Raw genomic sequence first — 23,182 nt, 5'->3', positions numbered from 1 at the left:
AGGCTTATTTATGATCTACTAACTCCTTCCTGTCACCATCAGACAAAATGTTTTGGTAGTGTGAGCCAGGCATATAACCCTGAGAAGCAAATTTAATACTTTCATGTGATGAAACAAATTTTGAGTAATTAGAACTTTCCTGACACTCAAATATAGGTTAGTTTCTCTTTTCAACATCGCCATATCACCCCCTACTTTGCCGTAATATCTAACATTAGGCATATTTATCCTACAGATAGCTTTTTTGAAATCACTTGGTTCTGGTCTCTCACCAGACTGAAGGTCCCTTCAAAACAAGAGGGGAATGTCTCAGTTGAGAACCATCACCTAGCATAGTAATTGGCAAAAATAAAGATTAAAATGGTGTTAAATGCTTGTTTGACTTAATGTTGACACTTAGGGGATTATCTGGTTAAAAAAAAAGTAACTGTGAAAATATAAATGTATTCTATGAAAATTAAAAACATAGCCAGAATTTTTAAGATGTTCTATTTCATATATAAAGTTCAATGTAATTTTTAAGCTGGGACAAACGTGAAATGTATAACTTTGATCAGAAAGTTCAAGTATTAAACATAAAATGGTATCAGAGTTTGTCTTTATCTGTTCATCTTATGGTGATTTGTATTTTACTTTTTATATCCTTCAGATTTTTAAAAACAGATGTGCAATGGTATAATGAGGAAAAACACAATTAATAATATGAAAATAAAAGGGGAGAAAATTTCTAAAGTACTATATGATGTTGAAAGGCAGTAAAATTTGTATTAGAGGGCTTTTTACTAAAATACGAATCAAGGTCATATTTGGAGTTTTCCTATTAAAAATAGAGTTACATACATTAATTTGTGACTAAGAATGTTGTTAGTGCCAAATGGGTCTATTCCAAGTTGAAAGACAACTCTACATTGATTCAATAACCCTTATTGCACCGTAAGACTAAAATTTCAAATTATAAAAACTAATGGGACTTATTTGCTTTGCCAAATTACTGGTTTATTCATGAATCATATTTTCTCCTAACACGTGCTATTGAATTCTCCACAGGGGAAGGAAAATACCTTCCAAAAAATCTCTCTGCCTGAAAATACTTAGGAAAAAAAATCTCATTAAACTGCTTTCTGTTTCCTAGAAAAATCCCAGGTCAGTATAATAAAGTTATAAAGGATTGTATAATTCTTGGATGGAAAATAGTCATCATATATATATATGACTCTATATAAGCCAACATGTACAGGAAATAATTGCATTACCTTTATTTTTCCTTCAATTTGTCATAAAGGATTTGGGACAGCTACTGTTGCAGGAATTAATTGAATGCCAAAATATTTAGACATCAGCAGGTGCTGTGACACATTAAAAGGGATAAACAGGGAATGCTCAACAGTTTTGACAAATGGAATTTGAAATTAAGTCTTCATGGATCGTAATTAAATCTCTGTTGCAAAACTGAGGAACAACGAGAACATTCTTATTTCAACTCCCTACACAGTATTCTGATATATAATTCTCTCCAACATGTTGTGCTGCTAGTACACATTGGTAAAGGTTATATCTACAGGCTGGACACACACAAAACCACAAACAAAAACCCCACCAAATTATCCCGATATTTTGCTTGCATAGCAACAAAAAATCAGGTATTTCAAATGTATGATGTTAAACATTTTTGTCCTTGACAACTTTTCAAAACGTCAGTTCTCTGTAAATTAGCGACAATAGTCAGTTGTTTTAGCTACTAATAGGATTTTTGTGAGCATCAGTTTACACAAATGTATGTAGAGCTGCTTGGAAACCTTACTGCATTTTATAAAAGTAATTATTTATCCTACAGATAGCTTATATTACATGGTGCATGTTGAAGCACTGCAATGTAATAGTGAAGAGCATAAACTATAACAAGCAGATATGGATTTAAATTTTGCCTCTGCCATTGTTCTTCTTGAGCAAGTTATTTAACCTCCATGAACCTCAGTTTATTCATCTACAAAAGAAGTGATAATATGCAACTCATATGTCTGTTATGAAGATTAAGTAAGAAAATCCAAGTAAACTGCTTATAGCAAAGCTTGGCACAAGATAAGCATTCAATCAATTTGGCTATAGTTGTAACACAAAAAATAGCACCTTTCACTATCGTCATTTACTTTGTTTTAATGGTGATTTTTAGTGGTAATATTAATCACCTCTTTACAGTTGTCGAAATTGAAGCTCAGCCACTTGGCCAACGTCACCAGACACAGTGGTCAGACCTATGCACTCTAATTCCAAAGCCAATGTTCTTCCTACTAGACTATGCTGGAGTGTTTGATACCTAACTTGATTAAGAAGCCAAATTGGAACAAAATTAACAAAATCAAGATAGGTTTAGTTACTCACTGCTCTGTGGGTTCATAGCATTTTAATGCGGCTTGCCTTGCTATTAAGATTAAGTAAACGGTATGACTTGAGAATCACCAGGAATGGTCCGACCTTAAAAGGTAAGATTTTTGTTCTTTAATCTCCTGACACTTAAGATTTTAATTAAAGGAACATCAGACAATCATTTTAAAATGCAAAATATCTCTAGAAGATATTCAAAATAAGCACTATAAATATAAACCAGTTGACTACAATTGAGCAAACAGGTCTTTGCTATGATGACTGCTAGACCTAAAGACCCATGTTCAACTAGTACTTGAAGGAATGAAATGCATAGTAGGTGAAGAGAGTTAACCTACCACATGGTGAATGGTGAGGATCCAGCTAAAGATGCAATGCGTGGTCAGTGGTGGGCTTTGAAAGAGGGGAGCAACCCTGAGAGAATGTGAGATGGTATTCAATACGAGCTGTGGTAGCCCCCAGTTCCACCTGGAAAGGGTTCTGCCTGCTTCATATAGACATTGGGTGAATACATTTGCCAAGATTTCAGTGGTGCGGGCAGCTGTTGTAGCTACAATGCCCACTTAAAAGTGGCCTGTACCCATCTGTGGACATCACTGGAAAATTCCTAATACTTACCTCCAGTTGATAATTGCTGTTGACCTGCTGCTTCTGGGGCGACCTCCTGATGCAACTACACTCTACCGTGGGTGCTCACCAGCCAAAAACCACCAGGAACACACCTAGAACCAACCAAAATTAGGCTCATTAAGCTTGCTGCAGCAAGGAACAGAACACCACAGGGATTTTAATTTATGTTTGGTGACTTAGGAAAGAATTTAAGGAAGCAGAGGTCTGTCTAGATAGGGTGGTGTCTCAAAGCAAGAGTAATTTGATGCATAGGCATCAATGATTTTTTATCTAGAAGGCAGAATTAGCAGAGTAGGGCTAGAGCTGTCATTGAATAAGCAGTGGTCACTTACTGTTAACCAGGAGAGGGAGATGTTTGACATTTTTATGGTTGTGGGTGATTTTCATTTTATCCCTGTTCAGGCGTGGTTATAGAGTCTACTTATTTTTGTCCTGTTGCATCATCATCATGGAAAGTCCTCATCTGAGGTTGATATTCTATAGAATTATGTTCCACAAAGAATGCCACAGCCTGGCTGTTAACAACTAGCCTAGCTCCCTAAAAGCTGTCAGGGGCTCTTTTCTTTCTCACCGTAACTCAGCCTCACCACTGTTACATGCCGTCACCTCTTCTCCTCTGGCAGTAGGGGAAGGATTTAAATAGGGATCAATGGGGGGAGAAGATGACATGGGATGGGAAGGTATGATTTATTCCCATGGAGATTCTCATGGACAGGGGAATCCCTTAAGAATATGAGATGAACAGGAATGTCATATTTAAAGAGATTATATAGATGTGGGCTTTAGGGTCAGGAGAATTCATCACATTGCTCAGGCAAGCAGGCGGTAGAGTACAGATGGTCCCTACACTCAAGAAGCTTACAGACTAAAAGACAAAAGAGATAATACTAATATAATCCACACATATGTTACACAGCACTGAGATTTCATATGCAAGCATGCAAAGGGTTGAAATTTATTCTCAAGTTCATCAATAGCACAAGATTTGCCTTTATAAAATACTCAAACTAAAAACTTGTTTAAAGCAAATACAAAGCTGGCTAACTGAGAACAGGCACAAAACTCTACTCCTGGCCCCCAAACTCAGAATGCCTTTTAGAAATTATTTTTTAAAGAACACAACTTAAAGCAGTTAATCAATGAAGAGCCATATATCAATTTTTGAAAACGACAGAGAAATTCTTGGTAGGCAATGGATGTTTAAAGGGCCCTATTAAATGTCACGCCTACTTTCTCTGCTGATGTTTGAACCAGCTGAGAGATAATACAAAATGAATCAGCAGCTGGAGAAAAATATCAGCTTTATTATTGATAAATACTTTGCTGAGGTGACTTAGTTTTGCAGTAATAATGGCTTCCTAATTCTAATCCCAGAATGAAATACTCTAACCCACCTAGTCACAGGCCTGGACCGTTGGTGACCTCTCCATAAGGGGACAAGACCCCTTAAAATTTAGAACCTGGGGGCCGGCCCCATGGCATCGTGTTTAAGTTCGGCACCTTTCACTTTGGTGGCCCAGGTTCGCGGGTTCAGATCCCAGGCGCAGACTTACACCACTCGTCAGCCACACTGTGGTGGTGAGCCGCATATAAAATAGAGGAAGATTGGCACAGATGTTAGGTCAGGGATAATCTTTCTCAGCAAAAAAAATAAAATGAAGTTTAAAACCTGGAATAGTGGAATATAACATGTGTTTCCTTTGAGCAGCTGAATCTCAGAAAGCGATAGGGGAAGGGGCAGAGCTATACATATCCAATTCTTTATCCTAAACATATAAACTAGATAAGTCACTCCTCCTCCTTTTAAAAGGAGTGAATGATACAACAGAGAGAGATCAATAGGTTAAAGTCATTGATGACTTTACTCATGAAATATGAATTCAGAAGAAAGGAGTTTATGTTACTTCAGATAAATTAAAACCTTCAAGTTTTAATTTAGGGACAGAGAATATACAGTATGAGCCTCAGGTTGTGGAGGTCACCCTCTGGAGGGTTCCATGATGGGGTGGATTTCCACAGTGGTAGCAGCCATGTTAGTTGACCCTTGTGTGTTTTCCAGTCTACAGGCTAGACAGAAACAACAATGTCCGTTTAAAAACTGGTGCAATGTTTGGGGCAGAGATACTAGGTTGTACCTGGGAGACCAGCAATGCTCTGGAGGATTAGAAGGTAGCCACCAGTGTACTATGTCTGCCTCAACCATCCCATTCTCCATTCTTCTTGAAAATTTTATGGTACACAAGGCTCAGGATTCCAACTCCTGTCCCCAGTCAGGCTGCACAGCAGAGGCAATGAACAGTCTACTAAGGAATATTAACTTCAAGGCTCACCTCAAAATAAATATTTATCACATTGTTAAAACGTGACTACGCGACAAAAGAGATGGGGGCAGACATAACAAAGAGAAGTTACACTTGAGAAAACAATTTAAAAAGCAATCATACAAGGACTGGGGCCGGCCTGGTGGCATAGTGGTTAAGTTCACGTGCTCCACTTTGGCTGCCTGGGGTTCACGGGTTTGGATCCTGGGGGCAGACCTACACACCACTCATCAAGCCATGTTCTGGCGGCATCCCATATACAAAAAAGAGGAAGATTGGCACAGATGTTAGCTCAGGGACAATCTTCCTCACCAATAAAGAAATAAAGTAATCGAACAAGAACTTTAATATAAGTTATATTTAATAACTTCAGGGCCGGCCCCGTGGCTTAGCAGTTAGGTGCGCGCGCTCTGCTACTGGCGGCCCAGGTTCGGATCCCGGGCACGCACTGACGCACTGCTTCTCCAGCCATGCTGAGGCCACGTCCCACATACAGCAACTAGCAGATGTGCAACTATGACATACAACTATCTACTGGGGCTTTGGGGAAAAAAAGGAGGAGGATTGGCAATAGGTGTTAGCTCAGGGCCGGTCTTCCTCAGCAAAAAGAGGAGGATTAGCATGGATGTTAGCTCAGGGCTGATCTTCCTCACAAAAAATAAATAAATAAATAACTTCAGAGAGGTGAAAGAGAGTATTGCTTGAAACATGCCATGAAACAACAAGAAGCAATTAGGAAATAATAAGACATGGTTATTAACAAGCAAAGCATGGCAGCTAAGGGCCCAAATAACCTGGGCTCAAATCCTGGCTCCAACAATTGTTAGTCAGCGGCCCTTAGCGCAAGTTACTTAACCAATCTGTGCCTTAGTTTTCTCATCTGTATAATTGAGATAATCATAATACCTAACTAATTATTTAACTCTTGTAAAGCATTCAGAGCAATAGCTGACACGTAAGCATTTGTTAAATAAAGAACCAAATTTGAAATCCTGAGAATAACAACCACAGTTTTTGGCTTTCAAGATTCTGTAGGTGACTATAGTCATTATGAGAAGAGTCTAGAGATCACACCCGTGGGAAGGATCAACAGACATCATGAAGAGATAGTGTTCGAATTGGGCTCACCAGCGGCATTTTACTCTAGCTAAATTTTAGCCCCACCTTCCGTAGTCACACCCAAATATAGTCATTATCAATAACTCCAAAATCTCCCCGTAAAGAACCCCCACTCCTTTCAGACCAGCACCTCTTAATTCTCCACACTCTGAATCTGGTACCTCCTGCAGAACTGAGCTCTCCAATCCATCAACCTAACCACTTGTTTTGTAAACTACAAATCTCAAATGAGCACTCAACACTGCCAAGCAAATGTTTCTTTACTAAATTTACTTTCCTGCTCTCCTTTCTGTTAGACGTCCCATATTCCCGACTCTACTACCTTCTCTAGCTGATGCCCCAGGCTTTTACTTTATTTATTCTTTCAACAAATATTTTGTGTGTGTCTACACAACAGAATTAACGACAATGAATACGGATTCTTTCTAGAAACTTTGCTAAAACGAAAAACAGAAATGGAAATCACAAAATGGAAAATGAGGTCAAGAGAGGGACTTTGAAAAAATATAAGGAAACAGAAGAGTCTTCAACCAGTCTGCAAAGCTTTTCTCTATCTGTACTTATATTTTTAGTCTTGTTGCTAGTAACAGTCTAAGAAGTGACCGTCCACTGCACATGTGCTGGGAATTCCATCTCCTTTCAGTTTTTCAAGGATACTGCTAGCAGAAGTATCCTCTATTTATATCCCCCCTGTTTCATCAACTTTCCATTGCTACAATGGATTCAACAGCACACACGTACATTCTCTAATATATCAGATCCACTTTTTAAAAAACTATTTCTTGAACTCACATTCCCTCTGTTTCTCTTCATAGTAAAATATCTCAACACTTGTCTACATCATCCACCTCCTTCACTCCCCATTTACTTTTTAACTCATCTATTTATCTTCCAACCTCACCACTCCAGGCACTTGTCAAGACCATTGATAATGTGTATTTTGCTAAAGGCAATGGACATATATCTCTGTCTCCATTTTACTCAATCTCTCTGGAACATTGAATGAATTAGACCACTATAGACTTCCTGATAATTTTTCCTTTCCTGGTTTCCTTAACCCTGACTCTGGGTTTCTTCTTTAATTCTTTGGCTATTCCTTACTCTTCTACATTTATTAGGGATTTAACTTGGGTCCTTTCCTCTTCCCTACACACATGTTCTCCTTAAGTGTTCTTCCACTGCGCCATGCTTTATACTCTACATATGTTAACTATTCCCAAATTCACACCTCCAGCCCTGTCTTCTCCTCTAGACTCCATATTCCAACTGCTTATTCAATTTCTTCACCAGGTATCTAATAGACATTTGGCAAAACAATAAACTAAAACACTATCCAATGTGTATATTTCCATTCAGTAATTCCTTTTTATCTTTTACAGCTTTTTTATCTTTAAAATGAGTCTATGGGACCGAGCTTTATTGTCCCAAGGAAAAGGAGGCTATGAAAGAACCCAGAGGGGATGAAAAAATAAAAGTCTCTGCTATACGTTCCGTTATAGGGTTTTGAAAGCCTTAGCTTTCAAATGCAAGACTAAGTAGATGAAGAAAAGGGAAATGTTTTGAATGAATTCCAAAATAGTGGGCTTGATTATGAAAGGCTCAGACTAAAGGACTGTGAGAATACAGTTCATACCATTAACTATAGGTTAGAAGAAAAGCTAGTGGAAATAGTGATTTTCCTGCCACATGGAGAGAAAAGAGAACTTTCTGGGCTGGAGGAAGGCCATTGGAAGGATAGGAAAAAGAGAACAGAAAGTTTACCGCTTAATGTGGGACCCTGCCTTACCACTTAGCCACCTCACTTCCTCACTCCAGCGGGAAACTGTTTATGGGGGTATAAAGAAAAAAATATGGTTGCGAATACAAAATAATAAGAGCTTTGACCTCACACCTGGCTGGAATTCTGCAATGAGATGCCTCACAGAGTATCCCATGGTGCCATTGGATCATTACAATGGAGTAGAAATGGTGGCAAGGCAGAGCTAGACAGAAAGAGGAACTGAGATGGTCTTGTACTATATGGAGGAGACCCAAAAATAGGGTGTAGGAGATTATTGGAGTTGAGAATTATTGTGTCATCCAGAGGCACCCTTACTACACGTAGTAAGTGAGCCCTCTAGTTAACTTGTAGTAGAAATCCCAGGGCAGAAACAAGAGAGATCATGAGGCTGACTCTCAGGAAGAGCCCTGTGAGTGGGAGCTGAGATATGGCCAGGGATGGGTTCAGAATATGTGGGGTGGGGTTCAAAGCTCAGACACTTTGGAGCATTATTTAAGAAAATGATACAAAATTGCAAATAAAAATTAGAAATTGAAGCAAATAATTAGATTGAAAAATCATGAAAAATACAAAGTTTTAAAAGCTGACAAATACTACAACATCACAAGGTTTAGAAAAATAATTTTTTATTAGTTAACTCCCTGCCATACCTCTGCAATTTTTCTCTAAATTTTAGGCTGTATACGTTTTGATTGCCTCATTATTTGACAATTTTGCATTATCATCTTTTATGGGAAAGTAGAAAAATAATTTAATTCTTCCTCTAGTATAATTGATCAAATGTATTTATTTTTATTGATACTTTAAAAATTTTTTTTCAGTTTGACAAATTGGTACTGGAATTTTCATGTATATTTTTAAGATTGTCAAATTTGGGGAAATTTCTGTCTCATATGAGGTGTAAGATTTATCAGGAAAATATGTATCATATAAGTAAGATGTGATCTAATATATTAGGATACATAAAATACATGATTTCACATATGGACATACTCATGGCTGTAATACTCCTACAAACTTATCTTTCAAAAGCAAGAATTCTGATGAATTCAGAATTCTATTTCAAACAATTGCCATCGAGAGGTATGGTCCATGAATAATTGAACTTTACACTCTATAATCAAATATAGTCATAATAGAAAATAACTATTTTGATTGGATATTGATAAAAATGAAATCCCCCGTTTATAAAAATGTATGTCTGGTGATTAGAAGACTTTTCCACAGACTAGCTTCTGGCTCTGACATTTTAAACCTCATTTCTCTCCCACTCACATTCTGATGCATCTTGTATGACACATTCATATAGTCTCTCTTCCCCTCTTTTCTTCTCTTACTTTTTCTTTTCCTCCCTTCTTTTCTGTCCTTTTCTGGAATTTTGTCCTTCTCTGCTTTCAACATTCTTCACATTTTGCATCATCCCACGAGGCAATCTTACCCACTTGCATGATTGGAATTACCTTCTAGAGGCTGATGGCTTGTAAATGAATTGCTCCAGCTGAACTGCAAGCAGATTCAGCTGCTTAATGGATATTTCTCTTTTGTCCCACAACATAATGCACTCAAAATTGAACCCTTTATCAGTACCAGATCTGCTTTTCCTCTCTTCTTTCTCTGTTAGATAATGATATTACCATCTGTCCATTCTTCCATGCTAGAGTTTGGGAGTCATATGATACCCTTCCTCCTTTACTCCATATTTCTAAAAAAATAATTAACTCTCTTAGGAAAGATCCTAATTATCTTAGGATCTTTCTTCCTAATTATCCCAGATCTCCATTTGTTATATTTTCTTAAACAATGTTACTGATTATTTTGCTATTATTGATTATGGTGGTAGTGGTGGTGGTGGTCGATGAGAGAATAAGCACACTTGGAGAAGTGTTGCATTTGAGAAGCCAGTAGCTGGTGTGGATGTCCAAAAGGAAGTCAAGTAACTTGAGAGAGAGGTTGTGAGTCAACTCCACAGAACTGATAGGTTTAGATGATGGATTGTGAGAGAGTAAAACAAAGAAAATGGAAAAACTCAGCTCGCCTTTAAAAAATATGATTCTGTTACAACATTCAATAGAATAAGAAAATGTCTCAAAATTTCCAAGAAGCTCCCAGGATGGCCATCTTTGAAAAGAAGATAAAAAGGCTTTGCATGCCTCCCTTATTTTAGCTAGATAGTGGGCCAAGTATATCAGCAACGCACATCCAGAAATACACACGGCTCACAGAAGACACATTTTAGTTTTAAATGAAGCCTAGAAAAATGGGAGAAAAAGTTTAAAACACTGTACCTCTCTCTGTGCCTCAGGTTCTTTCACCATAAAACAAGGTGATCAAACAATGTGGTCTTGAAAGCCCCTTTCAGACCTTACTTCTCATCATCCCATGACCTTCTATGACCAATGTTCTTTTTAATTTGACAATGAATTGACAAAGCAAAAGGGAATATTCCCTGTTCACTTTTACTTCAAAAGCTGCTGGTTCTCTTAAAAAAGTTTGTTTCATCTTGTCACACACAAAAAATAAAATAACCCAAACCCTTCTTCCTGTGTTCAGTTCCCTTCAACAAGCATTTACTGGGGCCCATTTTGTGCTGGGTTCCATGCTGAATGTATAATTTAATTATTTTTTATTTCCTTTAACTTTTTTGTTCATACTTTCTTTCATATTTTACTTATATTGAGTGATTACATGCCCAACATCAACACTAAAAGTATAAATGAAGCCTTATATTTGTTGCACAGAGTACAATAGATAATCATTTTACTCACAGTCTAGGCCCTCTAAAAATGTATAATCTACAACATCTGCTTGAGCTTCTGTAAAAAGCAATTTTCTAATATTGATATTGGTAGAATTGTTTTATTATATTTTGAAGCCGTCTTCTTTTTATTCCTTCAGTATTAAAGAAATACCTAGGGGTATTCCATCATTTGATGTTAGTGGTAATGCACACTTGATTATTTTTTTATGTACAAAACTCTCAGATTCTAAAATAGAAGAAATTTTCTTTTCTCTTAGAATTCCCAAATTTGAAAGCAAAGATATTTCTAAATTCTAAAAACCAGACCTTTAGAATAAAAGCAAAACATTGTTATCTTTGAAGCAAAAACCTCTAGCTCCTGAAGTAAATGTTCCAATGCTGTTTTTGAAGTTACTTGGTCTAAAGAGATAAATAATCTATATATCTACAAATAAAAATCTGAAGTCACAGACAAGAATATTTCATCCAATTATAATGGTTTTTATACATCAGAGGATTTAGTATAGTAATATTTTTCTATAATGCATAAATATTGTTTATCATAGAATATAGGAATCAAGGAAGCAAAACATGATTTTTTTTCATATAAACTTCTGATGAGATAAATGCTATTCATGTCCTAAAGTAAAATTTTCAGAAATCAAATAAAGCAGGAAATAAGCACATCCAAAAAGCACAATATGGTTAAGGAGTCTCTTGGCCACCATGGAGGAGTCTTTCCTTTCATTTTCTTTCTTTTGCCCAGAGGAGTGAGCATTGATGTGTGGCCGTGTTCTCCCCTCATTCTCCACCTCAGTTTCCAACTTCAAAAAGAGGATTTGAAGAGCCTTACAAAAATGCATACAATAAAATAAGCGAAATAAAGATGAAAAGAGGCAAGTAGGAAGCCAAAAGAGAATGAAATAACGAGATTAGCAGAAGAGTCCACACAATAGAAATGGATTAGATTCATACGCCATTAGAATTCTATGCAATTATTAAGAGGAGCCACACATTTTACTCTGATTTTTCTTAGCACCAAACGCAAAGATAAAAAGTACGATCAGTTATTCATTTCACATTTTCTATTTATAATGTGCATTCTATGCTTCAACAGAGCAGGTTTTTCACTTGTTCCATCTGAAAGATATTTTTCTCATGAATTGTCATTAATGAGACATGGAGGAGGAAGAAAATAGGAATATAGAGAACAAAAAAATGAAATGGGTGTGGACAAAGAGAGAGTAACACTCAACCAGAAAGATTCTGATGGTCGTTACACTCTAGTCACGCAGACAGAGAGAGACAATTGACCTCTGGAAGAAGGGCCTCTTTGCTTAATTTCCTGTAAGTTTCTGTCTTCTCTTTTGAGACAAACTAGCAAGCCCCTGTCACTTTCCTGTCTGGGGCTCAGAGGTCTGAGGTTACTACTCTCTCCTTTTGCTAATATAAGCTCATTGGAAATTTGGTCATTAACCACATAAAACCACTTTGAAACAAATGTCAACGAAATGTTTTAAAAACGTTTTATAGCAAAGTGAGAAATCCCCTGTTCCCTCCTTCACTAAGCTAGTGGAAAACATAACAGAAACTAAAAAATTAATATATGGCCTCTTTCTGTGTTAATACCTAAGGAGAGTATATCACTCGTTTTGATTTTGGTTTTTGTTGTTTTCGATCTCTCTCTGTCTCTCTCTCTCTCTCTCTCTGTCTGCCTGTCTGTCTCGTTCTCTCTCTCACACACATACACACAAACTTACATACACACATGTACTTGCCTGAGATATCAGAATGGAGTGGATAATAAAAGAGAAATTCAGTTATGGACTCATACAACCACTTTCTTCATCTAAATAATAACCTGAAATGTATAAGTACCTTTATTTCATTGAATTTATCTAATAAACCATTGCTATTAAAAGATGACATTCTAGGGAGTTTTTTTCTCCATTAAAAATGTGGATTTCTTTATGTGAGGGTAAGTGGACACAAAAGTCATAGCAGATGCTAGAAAGGTATCTTTCCAAGCACAGTGCTGAACAAATAAAAGGGGCTCATTAAATCACTACTGGATTAGATATCTTTCTTCTTCGCTGATATTAGCAAAAGGGAGAAAAAGGAGAAAAACTCCATTTGGTAAAAAAACATCAAAGGGCAGAAAATAAGCCCAAAAAGACGTGAAATTCTTCTGTACCTTCCATTGACTCTGTTGTGAGCTCCTGAAAAGGAGGTGTGAACTGCATGATGTGGCACAAAACTGACGAGCTGGATTCTAGAATAGGTTCTTCCTCTCTTCAAGCTTCCCTGGTGAGTTTTATTTCTGGATGGAGACAGGGTCATCACAATTCAAGACTAACTCAAAAACAAAGTGAAACAACAACAGCAAAAGGTTTGCAAAGCAAGAGTAATTTATTCAGTCTGGCTTTATTTATCACAAGTTGGTCAAAATCCATGATGTTTTGGTAAGTAGTAAATAGTTGGGGAAATGACATGAAGAATGGGTCCAAAGATGAATAGGAATTATTTTATAACCACAAAAAAAGGAAGGCATTTGCAAACGAAGGGTGTATAAGGAGAATAGATGAGCTGCCAATGAAATGTGCTCCATAATGCCTCTTCCCCAACACAGCATCTGGAAGCCCCATCAAGTCACTCTGATGGGTCAAGCATTGAATGTCTTGAGAAGAAAAAATTTAAAAAAATAATAATTGCATGGTAATTTATTTGGATTCATATAACAAATAAGCTCTTCAATCACCTAGAACAAATTTAAAGAAATATACACTAGGAAAATTTCAATGGGATAATTAGAAAGAAAAAATAGCTTGGGCCACTGCCTGGAGGAAAAGCCCCAATTCAGTGGGCACAGTGGGACCAATGAACATCAGGAAGGCCCTGTGAGCGTAGGTGAGACCCTCTAACGATGCTCCACATCCCTCCCATTTCACTTTGCCCACTTTGCTACTAAACTCATTTATGGCACAGTAAGAGGTAATCGGTACAAGGGATGGAAAAAGAATTGTGTGTTAATATCCAGGAGTTCTACTCAGACCCATTCAGGTAAACTGAACTGCAAAGATAAATCCCTCCTTCAGTTCCCTTCTTTGACATTTTTGCTAACTCTGGTTTGTACCCTCCTACAACTTGTAGTGCAACTCTGATCCTTCTTGTAAACTTTTCTGGGGCAACGTTGGTACCCCCACATCAGAACAGAAAAGAATGAAAAGCCCGTGTTTGCTGGCCTGCATGAGCCCTTTTCTGATCAGACTGTCCCTTTAGATTAAAGCTTTTGGAGATATACTGGAGGCAATTGGAATTCCCAAACCTTTAGTCTTGTATAATTCTCTTTCACATGTTTAGGAAATTGCTTCACCCTCTTTTATATGTTGCTGTGATTCAAAGTGTGAGTAACTGGGATAAGAATCCTGGCTATCTTTAGAGTAAGGCTCTTTGAATAAATTGAGAAAAATTAAACAGCATTGTTCCCGTAAAATGTGAAATAGCTTTTATAAATAAATGTTAACTTTTCTTTTCATGATGTAGGACCCTAACCTAATTTTGTTTCACAAACATCTCATTCTGGGGGAGAAAATGATTTTTCTAAACTGAAATAGACATATGTTAATAGGTACCTAGTGCTAAGATGAGCCTGAAGAAAAGGTTAGAGGTATGATGAGTCATAAAACTGACAGTAAAGAACTCGATTGTTTTACATAAAACACCCTATTAAAGATAAGATGTGAAATGTAGGGTCTGCTGGGTGGGAAAGTGACTAATACAGTCGGGTTTAGATCATGCAGGTCTATAATCAATGGTGTAGCTAGCAAGGTTTTTTTTTTCCTCTGCTTTGGGGGAGAAATTTCTGCTTATAAACAGCTTCAAAAATTTTAAAAACTTCTTGAGCATCAAGGTCAGCAATTCTAAAGTCTTAAAAATCACAATTTTAATTTTGTTTTTATTTCTCAGTTTTTGTACTTTGGAGGATCCTGTCTAAATTATATTTTTATGTTTGCCATATTTAGAGTCCTCACTAATATTAAATTGGTTTATCTCCTCAAGTGAAACGGCTTTCTCTACCTTTTCCCTTTAAAGTCCTTTAAGGAAGTAAAACCAATAAGGCAAGTCAAAAGCCCCCAAATCTGAAAATGGCGAGCTTTTCTGCATATAATGCAACTTCTGCAAATTATAGCAGACTAGATCGGGCATCAGAATTTTAGAGCTCAAGAAACAATTTGAGCCTGTTGACCCTGAGGAGGTTCATGAAATCCTCCCTTATAACTTCAGCTTCCTGGCGCTTATTGAAACCAAACAAACTTCTCTGGAACACTGAATTAAGGCTCTAAATAGATGAGTCTATAATACTATCTCCTCCAACCAGCAGCCATCCTGGGCTAAACGAGTTAGACTCTTAACTTCACGTGACTGAAAAACAATAAACACAAGCTGAGGTTTAAAGAGAATTGATTGCACCATGTAAAAAAAAGTCCAGAAAAGATCTGGTGTCAGGTATAAGTTTCCTTCTCATTCTCTGAAATTCATATCCTCCGGGTTGGGTCCATTTTCAGACAAGCTCTTCCAGCAACATACCTTACATCCTCTCAGGTTTGGGGTCTGTGGGAAAAATAACATTCTCTTTTCCCAGAAGCTCCCCCCAAAATATTATTGTCTCTAGTCTAAACGTGAGACCAATGCCGAACATTCTCTGTGGCTCCAACTGCTTCACATCTTGACGCCTGAACTAGTAATGGATCCCGTTGAAAGCACATGAACTGACAGTTGGAAAAGAGTGGTTCCACAGAGTGAAACCGAGGTATTCTTCCTAAAATTAGGATGTATAGATGTGGAACATCAAATATATCAGACAATTTGACAATATATCTGCAAGATGCTCTTCTACCATCAGATATAATTTGTTAGTGTCATCAGTGTACCTGTTTACTTCTTTTACTTGGTAGTTCTACTTTCTGCAGCTTTGAAGACATATAACATGCCTAGATACACAAGAAAAAGAAAAACATATGTCCGTGCAAAGACCAGTAATATGAATGTTCATAACAGCTAATTGGTAATATCTCCAAACTAGAGGCAACTCAATTCTCATTAATAGATGAATGGATAAAGAAGTTATGGCATATCCATATAATGGAATAACACTCAGCAATAAAAAAGAATGAATTATTGATACATGCAACAACACAGATGAATCTCAAAATAATTATGCTGAGTGAAAGAAACTAGAAAAAAAGGATATATACTGAGTGATTCTATTAACATAAAATTCTAGAAAATGCAAACTGATTTATAATGACAGAAAGCAGATAAGATCAGTGATTGCCTAGGGAAGCGTGGGGGTGAAGGTCAACGCAGAGAGGGGCAAGATGGAAAGATTACAGAGCTACCCAAGGAAACTTCGGGGGGGTGATTGATATGTTCATTATCTTGATCAAGAGTTGGCATTTTTTGCTGGAAAGGGCCAGATAGTAAATATTTTAGGCTTTGCAAGCCATAGGGTCTCTGTAGCAACTACTCAATTCTGTCATTGCGTCATCAAAACAGCCATAGATAAGAAGTAATTATGAGTTTGTTCCAATAAAACTACCTACAGAAACAGGCAGCAGCCCCACTGACTCTGCAGGCCATAGTTTGCCAATCCCTGATCTTGATTATGGTAATGGTTTCATAAGAGTGTGCATGTCAAAACTTACCAAACTGTACACTTTAATTATATGCCTCAATGAAGCTATTATATAATAAAAACAAAACAACCTAACTTCCCTGTCACAGATTGGAGAAAGTCTAATGTTCTTACCATGGCATACAAGCCCCTCCATGAACTGATTCATCCTTGATCAGATTCATTGTCATGCCCTGGTGGGATTTTACCCTTTAGTAGAGCCAAATGCACACATGATGCCATTTCAACTCTAGGCCTTTGGGTTCTCTCTCTGCCTGGACTGACATACTCCTACCAATTGTCAGATTAAACTTGTGCATCTGCACTTCTAGGATGCCTTCCTTCTTTACTTATCTTACCTCTTCTATTTCCTTTGCCTCATCTCTATGTGCCCATAATAGCTTGTGTATGTGTATACGTATATATGTATATACAATCATATATATATATACACTCTTGCACTGTTATGTTGTTCCATAATTCCAACTACATATCTGAAATTTTTCTCTTATGTATTTAGAATTAAAGTGAATTATTATCCAGTGTCTCGGTGCTTGACTGAGAGTTCCCTGTGTCTATTACACCTATCACAGTTCCTGGCACATTAAAAAAACAAAACAAAAAAAAAACAATAAATCAGTATGGCAGCTATTATTATAACTATTTTACAGATAAGAAAACTGATAGGTAGATAAATTATGTATTTAGTCCATAGGTACATGGTTATAAATAGCCAATATTGTACTAGAAAAGAGTTCTTCCATACTTAACGTCAAATGCTTTCCACTAATCCTTGCATTTTTTTTGTTTTATTATTGGAAGCTTACCTGTGTTTCACATTAATGTCTTTTTCTGACTCTGCCACTGCTATTGCTTCATCTCCCAGATACACCAAAATGAAGACTGCCACCAACATCTATATTTTCAACCTTGCTCTGGCAGATGCCTTAGCGACCAGCACGCTGCCATTCCAGAGTGTCAATTACCTAATGGGAACATGGCCATTTGGAACCATCCTCTGCAAGATTGTGATCTCTATAGATTACTATAATATGTTCACCAGCATATTCACCCTCTGTACCATGAGTGTTGATCGCTACATTGCAGTATGCCACCCTGTCAAGGCCCTGGATTTCCGTACTCCCCGCAATGCCAAAATTGTCAATGTCTGCAACTGGATCCTCTCTTCAGCCATTGGTCTGCCCGTAATGTTCATGGCAACAACAAAATACAGGCATGGTGAGTAATGTTGCAGGCCTGAGGGAGGAGAGTTTATAGATCAATACGTTGGGGAAGTCATGAGCCAGGTAGAATTTATGGAGTGGTCCAATGTCTTAGACAAATTGCAATTTTAATGATTCCAGCAAAATGCCTTTAAATATTTTGAAATAGGAATTTTCCTTATAATTTTAAGCCCACTAAACATTTTATAGAGAATATAATCTATTGGTTCCCAATTTTTCTGCATTTACTTTATCAAAATGATAGGGAAATAAGAGTTCCAAGAGTAATTAGAACTTAAACCCAAAGAAGAGGAGGCTTGTTTTAAAATTTCAGCTGGCTGCCTACACGACAAATTTATCTTTTTAGACTTCACATCGGGATGATGAACCACCTATCAAAAAGTGGAGTGAATGGGGCCGGCCCAGTGGCATAGTGATTGAGTTTGTGTACTCTGCTTCAGCAGCCCAGGTTTCACGGGTTTGGATCCCAGGCGTGGACCTACATACCACTCATCAAGTCATGCTGTGGTGGTGTTCCACATACAAAATAGAGGAAGATTGGCACAGATGTTAGCTGAGGGCCAATCTTCCTCACAAAAAAAAAAAAAAGGTGGAGTGAAAACATCCATTAGCTGGAACTTTCTACAGACTTTGGACAGCGATTATATTCTTTAACATAAAATAGTCCCATAGAGGATCTAGCTCACAATAATAGGTCCATAATTGTTGACTGAATGAGAGCTTAATGTGATCAAAGTGGACAATGAAATGAGATATTTAGGGGAAAAAAAACTAAAAACAACTCTGCCTGAAAATCAACAAAAGAGCTGTGTTTCTCCAACAATTTCTTTAAATCTTTCCTTACTGGCTTGTGTAGTAGTGGCCTTAAGTTAGCTCTGGTCAAGACTATTCGTTAAAGGAAAATGGCAATATTAATACCCAATGACTTAATTAAATGTTGCTGCTAATTTTTCCTTATAATGCTTTTCTTCTAGGTTCAATAGATTGTACACTAACCTTCTCTCACCCAACCTGGTACTGGGAAAACCTTCTGAAAATCTGTGTTTTCATCTTTGCCTTCATCATGCCTGTGCTCATCATTACGGTGTGTTATGGGCTGATGATCTTACGCCTCAAGAGTGTCCGTATGCTCTCTGGCTCCAAAGAAAAGGACAGAAACCTGAGAAGAATCACCAGGATGGTGCTGGTGGTTGTGGCTGTGTTCATTGTCTGCTGGACTCCCATTCACATTTATGTCATCATTAAAGCCTTGGTTACAATCCCAGAAACTACTTTCCAGACCGTTTCTTGGCACTTCTGCATTGCTCTAGGTTACACAAACAGCTGCCTGAACCCAGTCCTTTATGCATTTCTGGATGAAAACTTCAAACGATGCTTCAGAGAGTTCTGTATCCCAACTTCCTCCACCATTGAGCAGCAAAACTCCACTCGAATTCGTCAGAACACTAGAGACCACCCCTCCACGGCCAATACAGTGGATAGGACTAACCATCAGGTATGCAGCTTCTAGAATTGGGTATATCTACTGTGGATAACATAAAAACTATAGAACTTTGTTCCAATCCAAGATTTTAATCCATTAGAAGGAGTTCCATATCTAAGGGATTGAGGTTCAGCATGAGGATGGAGAGAGGAGGGGAGCAAATTGTGATCATTGTGTTGGAGAAGAGCTTCATTATATAAACTGAGCTCTATATTTTTGTACCTATTCATTTAGATACGCCAACTAGAACTTGTAAAGCTGCTAAAAATCGCTATTTTCAGAGCCTTGTCTTCTCTGCAAAATTAATGACTCTGGCACATTTTGGAAGTGGTCCTGACCTAGAATTCTCCTCATTTCCTCAGCAATGTTATGTGTTTCATGCATGTCTCTCCAATATCCCTGCCACTTTCCAAAAGCCACTTTGTCCACAGTGGTGATGGGTACAAGATGTTCCCAGCAAATCAGTGTCACAGCAAAGGAGAAAAGAGAAAATAAATGGCTGGCCTACATTTTGTTAAGTCATTGGTTTGTAAATTTTTATACCTGAACTCTAGAGCAAACGTCAAACATATTACTTAATCGTTAGAACTAAATTAATTTTGTAACACTCATCATACCAGTCGGGGTTAATATCGTGAGGAGTGACTGTTTGTTGGAAGATATACTCATTTGCACAGAGGAGTACAGATGGGGGCCTGCACACATGGGGGAAGATTCAAGATTTACACACAGTATTATTATCACGTGAGAAATCACAAAAGAGAAAAGAGAAAAATCCATCTCTAAGTTAATATTACCTGGTTAAGTCACTGGTTTGTGAAACATGGAATCCAACCTATAAAGTAAATCAAACATTCCACTTAATTGTTAATATTAATTTAGGTAAGCAAATTTTCACATAATGGTGCCTGCACCCCAAAATCACAGCCTGTGTAATTTTATAACACAGAACTCAATTCCTAACTTCCTATGAAATAAATCCTTAAGTCAGAACCTTAGATGAAGTTCCTAGGGTCAGGGGGCAGGTCTGTGGGGGCAGATGCCTCTGTAAAAATGAGTAGGACGTCAGGTCAAGGAGCCAAAAGGAAAGCCTGGCTCAGTGGAGTGCAGCTGCTTCCTCTCTGCTTTCTCTTCACCAAACCCCACCTCGCTGTCTCCTCTTACCCCCACTACCACCACCCAACCCAGCCCAGGCTCACCCCTTCTAAATGACCACAGGACTAATGTAATACAGCCTAGACGGATCTGCCGAAGGGGGCATTAATCCTCATACCCCCACTATCAAATAATGCTAAAATGAACACAGGAACTCACACCCCCTAGAGAGCATGAGGTAATGATGGCAGACCTACTTCCAACCAAAGGGAAATGATTAACTTATTATGTCTCACTTCTAATTCCATTTCAGAAATAAAAGCCAGAAAGTAATGTTTTTCTACTTTGCTTCTTTTCTCTATTTCTTTTCCACATTAAGACCTCTAAACCTGCTCCTTTTACTAAGCAGCTTTCCTACTCAACCTCTATCAAAATCTTGCCAGTAACTTAAAGAGGGAAGGGATTTAAATAGATTTTCTCCAAACTGAGGATAATGTATTAAAGAGTGCAATTTAAAACTGGCGGCCCTAAACTAAGGTTAAAATATTTTGCATTGGAGCAATATATTTCCGTTGGGGCACACTGATGGCCATTATAAAGTGTTGATTCTTTGTCCTTCAGTGCCTACGTATTCCTTCCCTCTCCTTTCAGCCACTTTAGGGCGAGGTTGTTGGTAGTGTACCCTGGACCACTGCTGGGGCCTCTTGTCACGTCTGATCCTCTCAGCATCCGTCGCTTGCCTTGCTCTCCTGGAAATACAGCTCCCAGCCTGTCCAATGGAGCATTTCTCCTGAGTTCATTCTGATCATCCTTCAGTCGTCCCGACACTGCCCTTGACTCCCTTCCGAATCCAGCATTTTCACATTAGTGTGGTTCTTGCACAGCCAGAGAGAGGAGAAAGGAAGCTAATTGGGGAAGCTCTGCTCTAAGTAACTAAAAGGTTTGCTTTAAAAATACATCCAATTAGGGCTTATCTTCATTGCTGCCTCTATGAAGCAGCATCAGTGTCAGATAACAGCAGAAACACATTAGCCCTGGAGTTGGCTGCTTTCCCAAAATGCCCAGCTGGGAGAGCTGGACAGAAAAGAGTGGCTGCCAGGAAGAGAGGAAAAGACACTCTGACATATTGGAAAATTAAGACAAATCAAAGATCCCGTTCACTAATCTCCATTGATGTTTCATTGTTAGAACCAAGGCAGTTACACACAGACATCTGGAACAATACATCAGCCTTTGGTGATAGTTTCAATAATATATCAAAATAATAAAACTATTTGAAGGAAACATCAGAGGCTTTATGGCTGTGTCTATAGGAGATAATTGGTTAGTGGTACAAATTCAGTATCTTACAAACAGGTGTGTTTTTGGGGGGTTTTTTGTTTTGGTTTTTTACATCATAAACCATTATGTTAGGAAACAAAGCTAATTGGATTTGCATTAACTTTTTAACTGCTTGTTTGAAGTTTGTACTATTGTAGATGTTTATGTCCTGCTGAGGTAATTGTATTTTTCTCCAAGAAATATGTTATACTATATATGTCACATCTCAAGCACATTAGTCAACTTCATATTCTGCAGATCAGAGATCCAATATCAAACCTTCCCAGGGTATCTGTATTCTGACAACTGTACACTGAGACCATGTCCATACAGCGCAAAGTGAAGTGGAGAGTTGGCAGTTATCAAGGTAATTTGAAAAGCCATATGAGAAAATTCTGTGCCCAAAATAAACTTTGAGTCGTATTTACATAGTTAAGGGCTACTCAGTCAGCTTTTGCTGCATAAAAAATCATTCCAAAATTTAGTGGCTTAAAGCAACCATTTATTTAGAGATTCTACAGATGTGTGATTTGGGCTGGGCTGGGCTGGGCTAGACAGTTCTTCCAGTCTTAGTTGGGCTCACTCTGGGGTCAGCTGCAGCTGCCTGATTGGCTGTCAGCCAGCTAATCTAGGATGACCTCAGCAAGAATAGTTAGCTCCACGTGGATCCTCATTTTCCATCATGTTAGCCCAGAGTTGTTCTCATGGTTGTCACAGGTTCTAGATTCAAGGAGTGGAAAAACAGACTCCACCCGTTGATGGTAGGTGCTGCTGTCGCATTGCAAAGGAGTGTGGATATAGAGAGGGGAGTAATCGTGGGCAATTTTGTTAACCATCTACGGTAGGCACATGCTGCACGGGACAGGCAAGCCACAGCTTCCTGAGAGTACAAACCACATCTGCCTTGCTTCTTCCTGTATCCAATATCAACCTAACACAGTGTTTTGCACATTAAAAGTATGTACTTCAAAAATATCTGCTGAATGAATGAATGATTGTAGGGCCCATGATATTTCAGGAGATATGGAGGGTGGTGGGAATGACCCCTTTCTTACAACTGATTCACAACCTAGGTGACTGTGTAACACTCTGACATTATTTCAAGCTCACCCTTTAGTAACAAGAAAATATTCACAGGAGGGGTTCTTCATTTTTCTCTTCTCCACCCTTTAGTCCTCTGACCAAAAGTTATACTTTTCAAAAACTTTCCTACATCTGTGTTTGTCTTAAAATTTTATTTTTAACAAGTGCTGTTGATGAGGAGGCCAAGAACTAGACTCAGTGGTCTAAAGAGGTCTTGCCCTGGCTAAGTATAAAAAATAAAAGATGGTCTCGTGTTCTTTTGTGCATTCCAGGGCTCAGCCTACTGCCCCAGCTGTAGCGCTTCATGCTTGATT

The 23,182-nt window shown here is 38.0% G+C and overlaps 1 protein-coding gene across 1 annotated transcript in view; it reads left to right on the top strand.

The window, feature by feature from the left end:
• The window catches only part of OPRM1 (opioid receptor mu 1), a 40,144-nt gene extending 18,874 nt beyond the window's left edge, over window positions 1–21,270 (top strand). Inside the window, 4 exon segments of the mRNA XM_014795480.2 lie at window positions 17,530–17,882; window positions 18,862–19,382; window positions 21,087–21,122; window positions 21,124–21,270. Of these exon segments, the coding sequence (XP_014650966.2) occupies window positions 17,530–17,882; window positions 18,862–19,382; window positions 21,087–21,122; window positions 21,124–21,270 (1,057 nt within the window).
• The last annotated feature ends 1,912 nt before the right edge of the window (window positions 21,271–23,182 follow it).

This window comes from Ceratotherium simum, chromosome 38 (genome assembly GCF_057802395.1).
Source record: "Ceratotherium simum simum isolate JZ-2026a chromosome 38, ASM5780239v1, whole genome shotgun sequence".
Taxonomy (NCBI): domain Eukaryota; kingdom Metazoa; phylum Chordata; class Mammalia; order Perissodactyla; family Rhinocerotidae; genus Ceratotherium; species Ceratotherium simum.
Note: the sequence above shows the minus strand (reverse complement) of the source record. Positions and strands in the feature narration are given on the sequence as shown.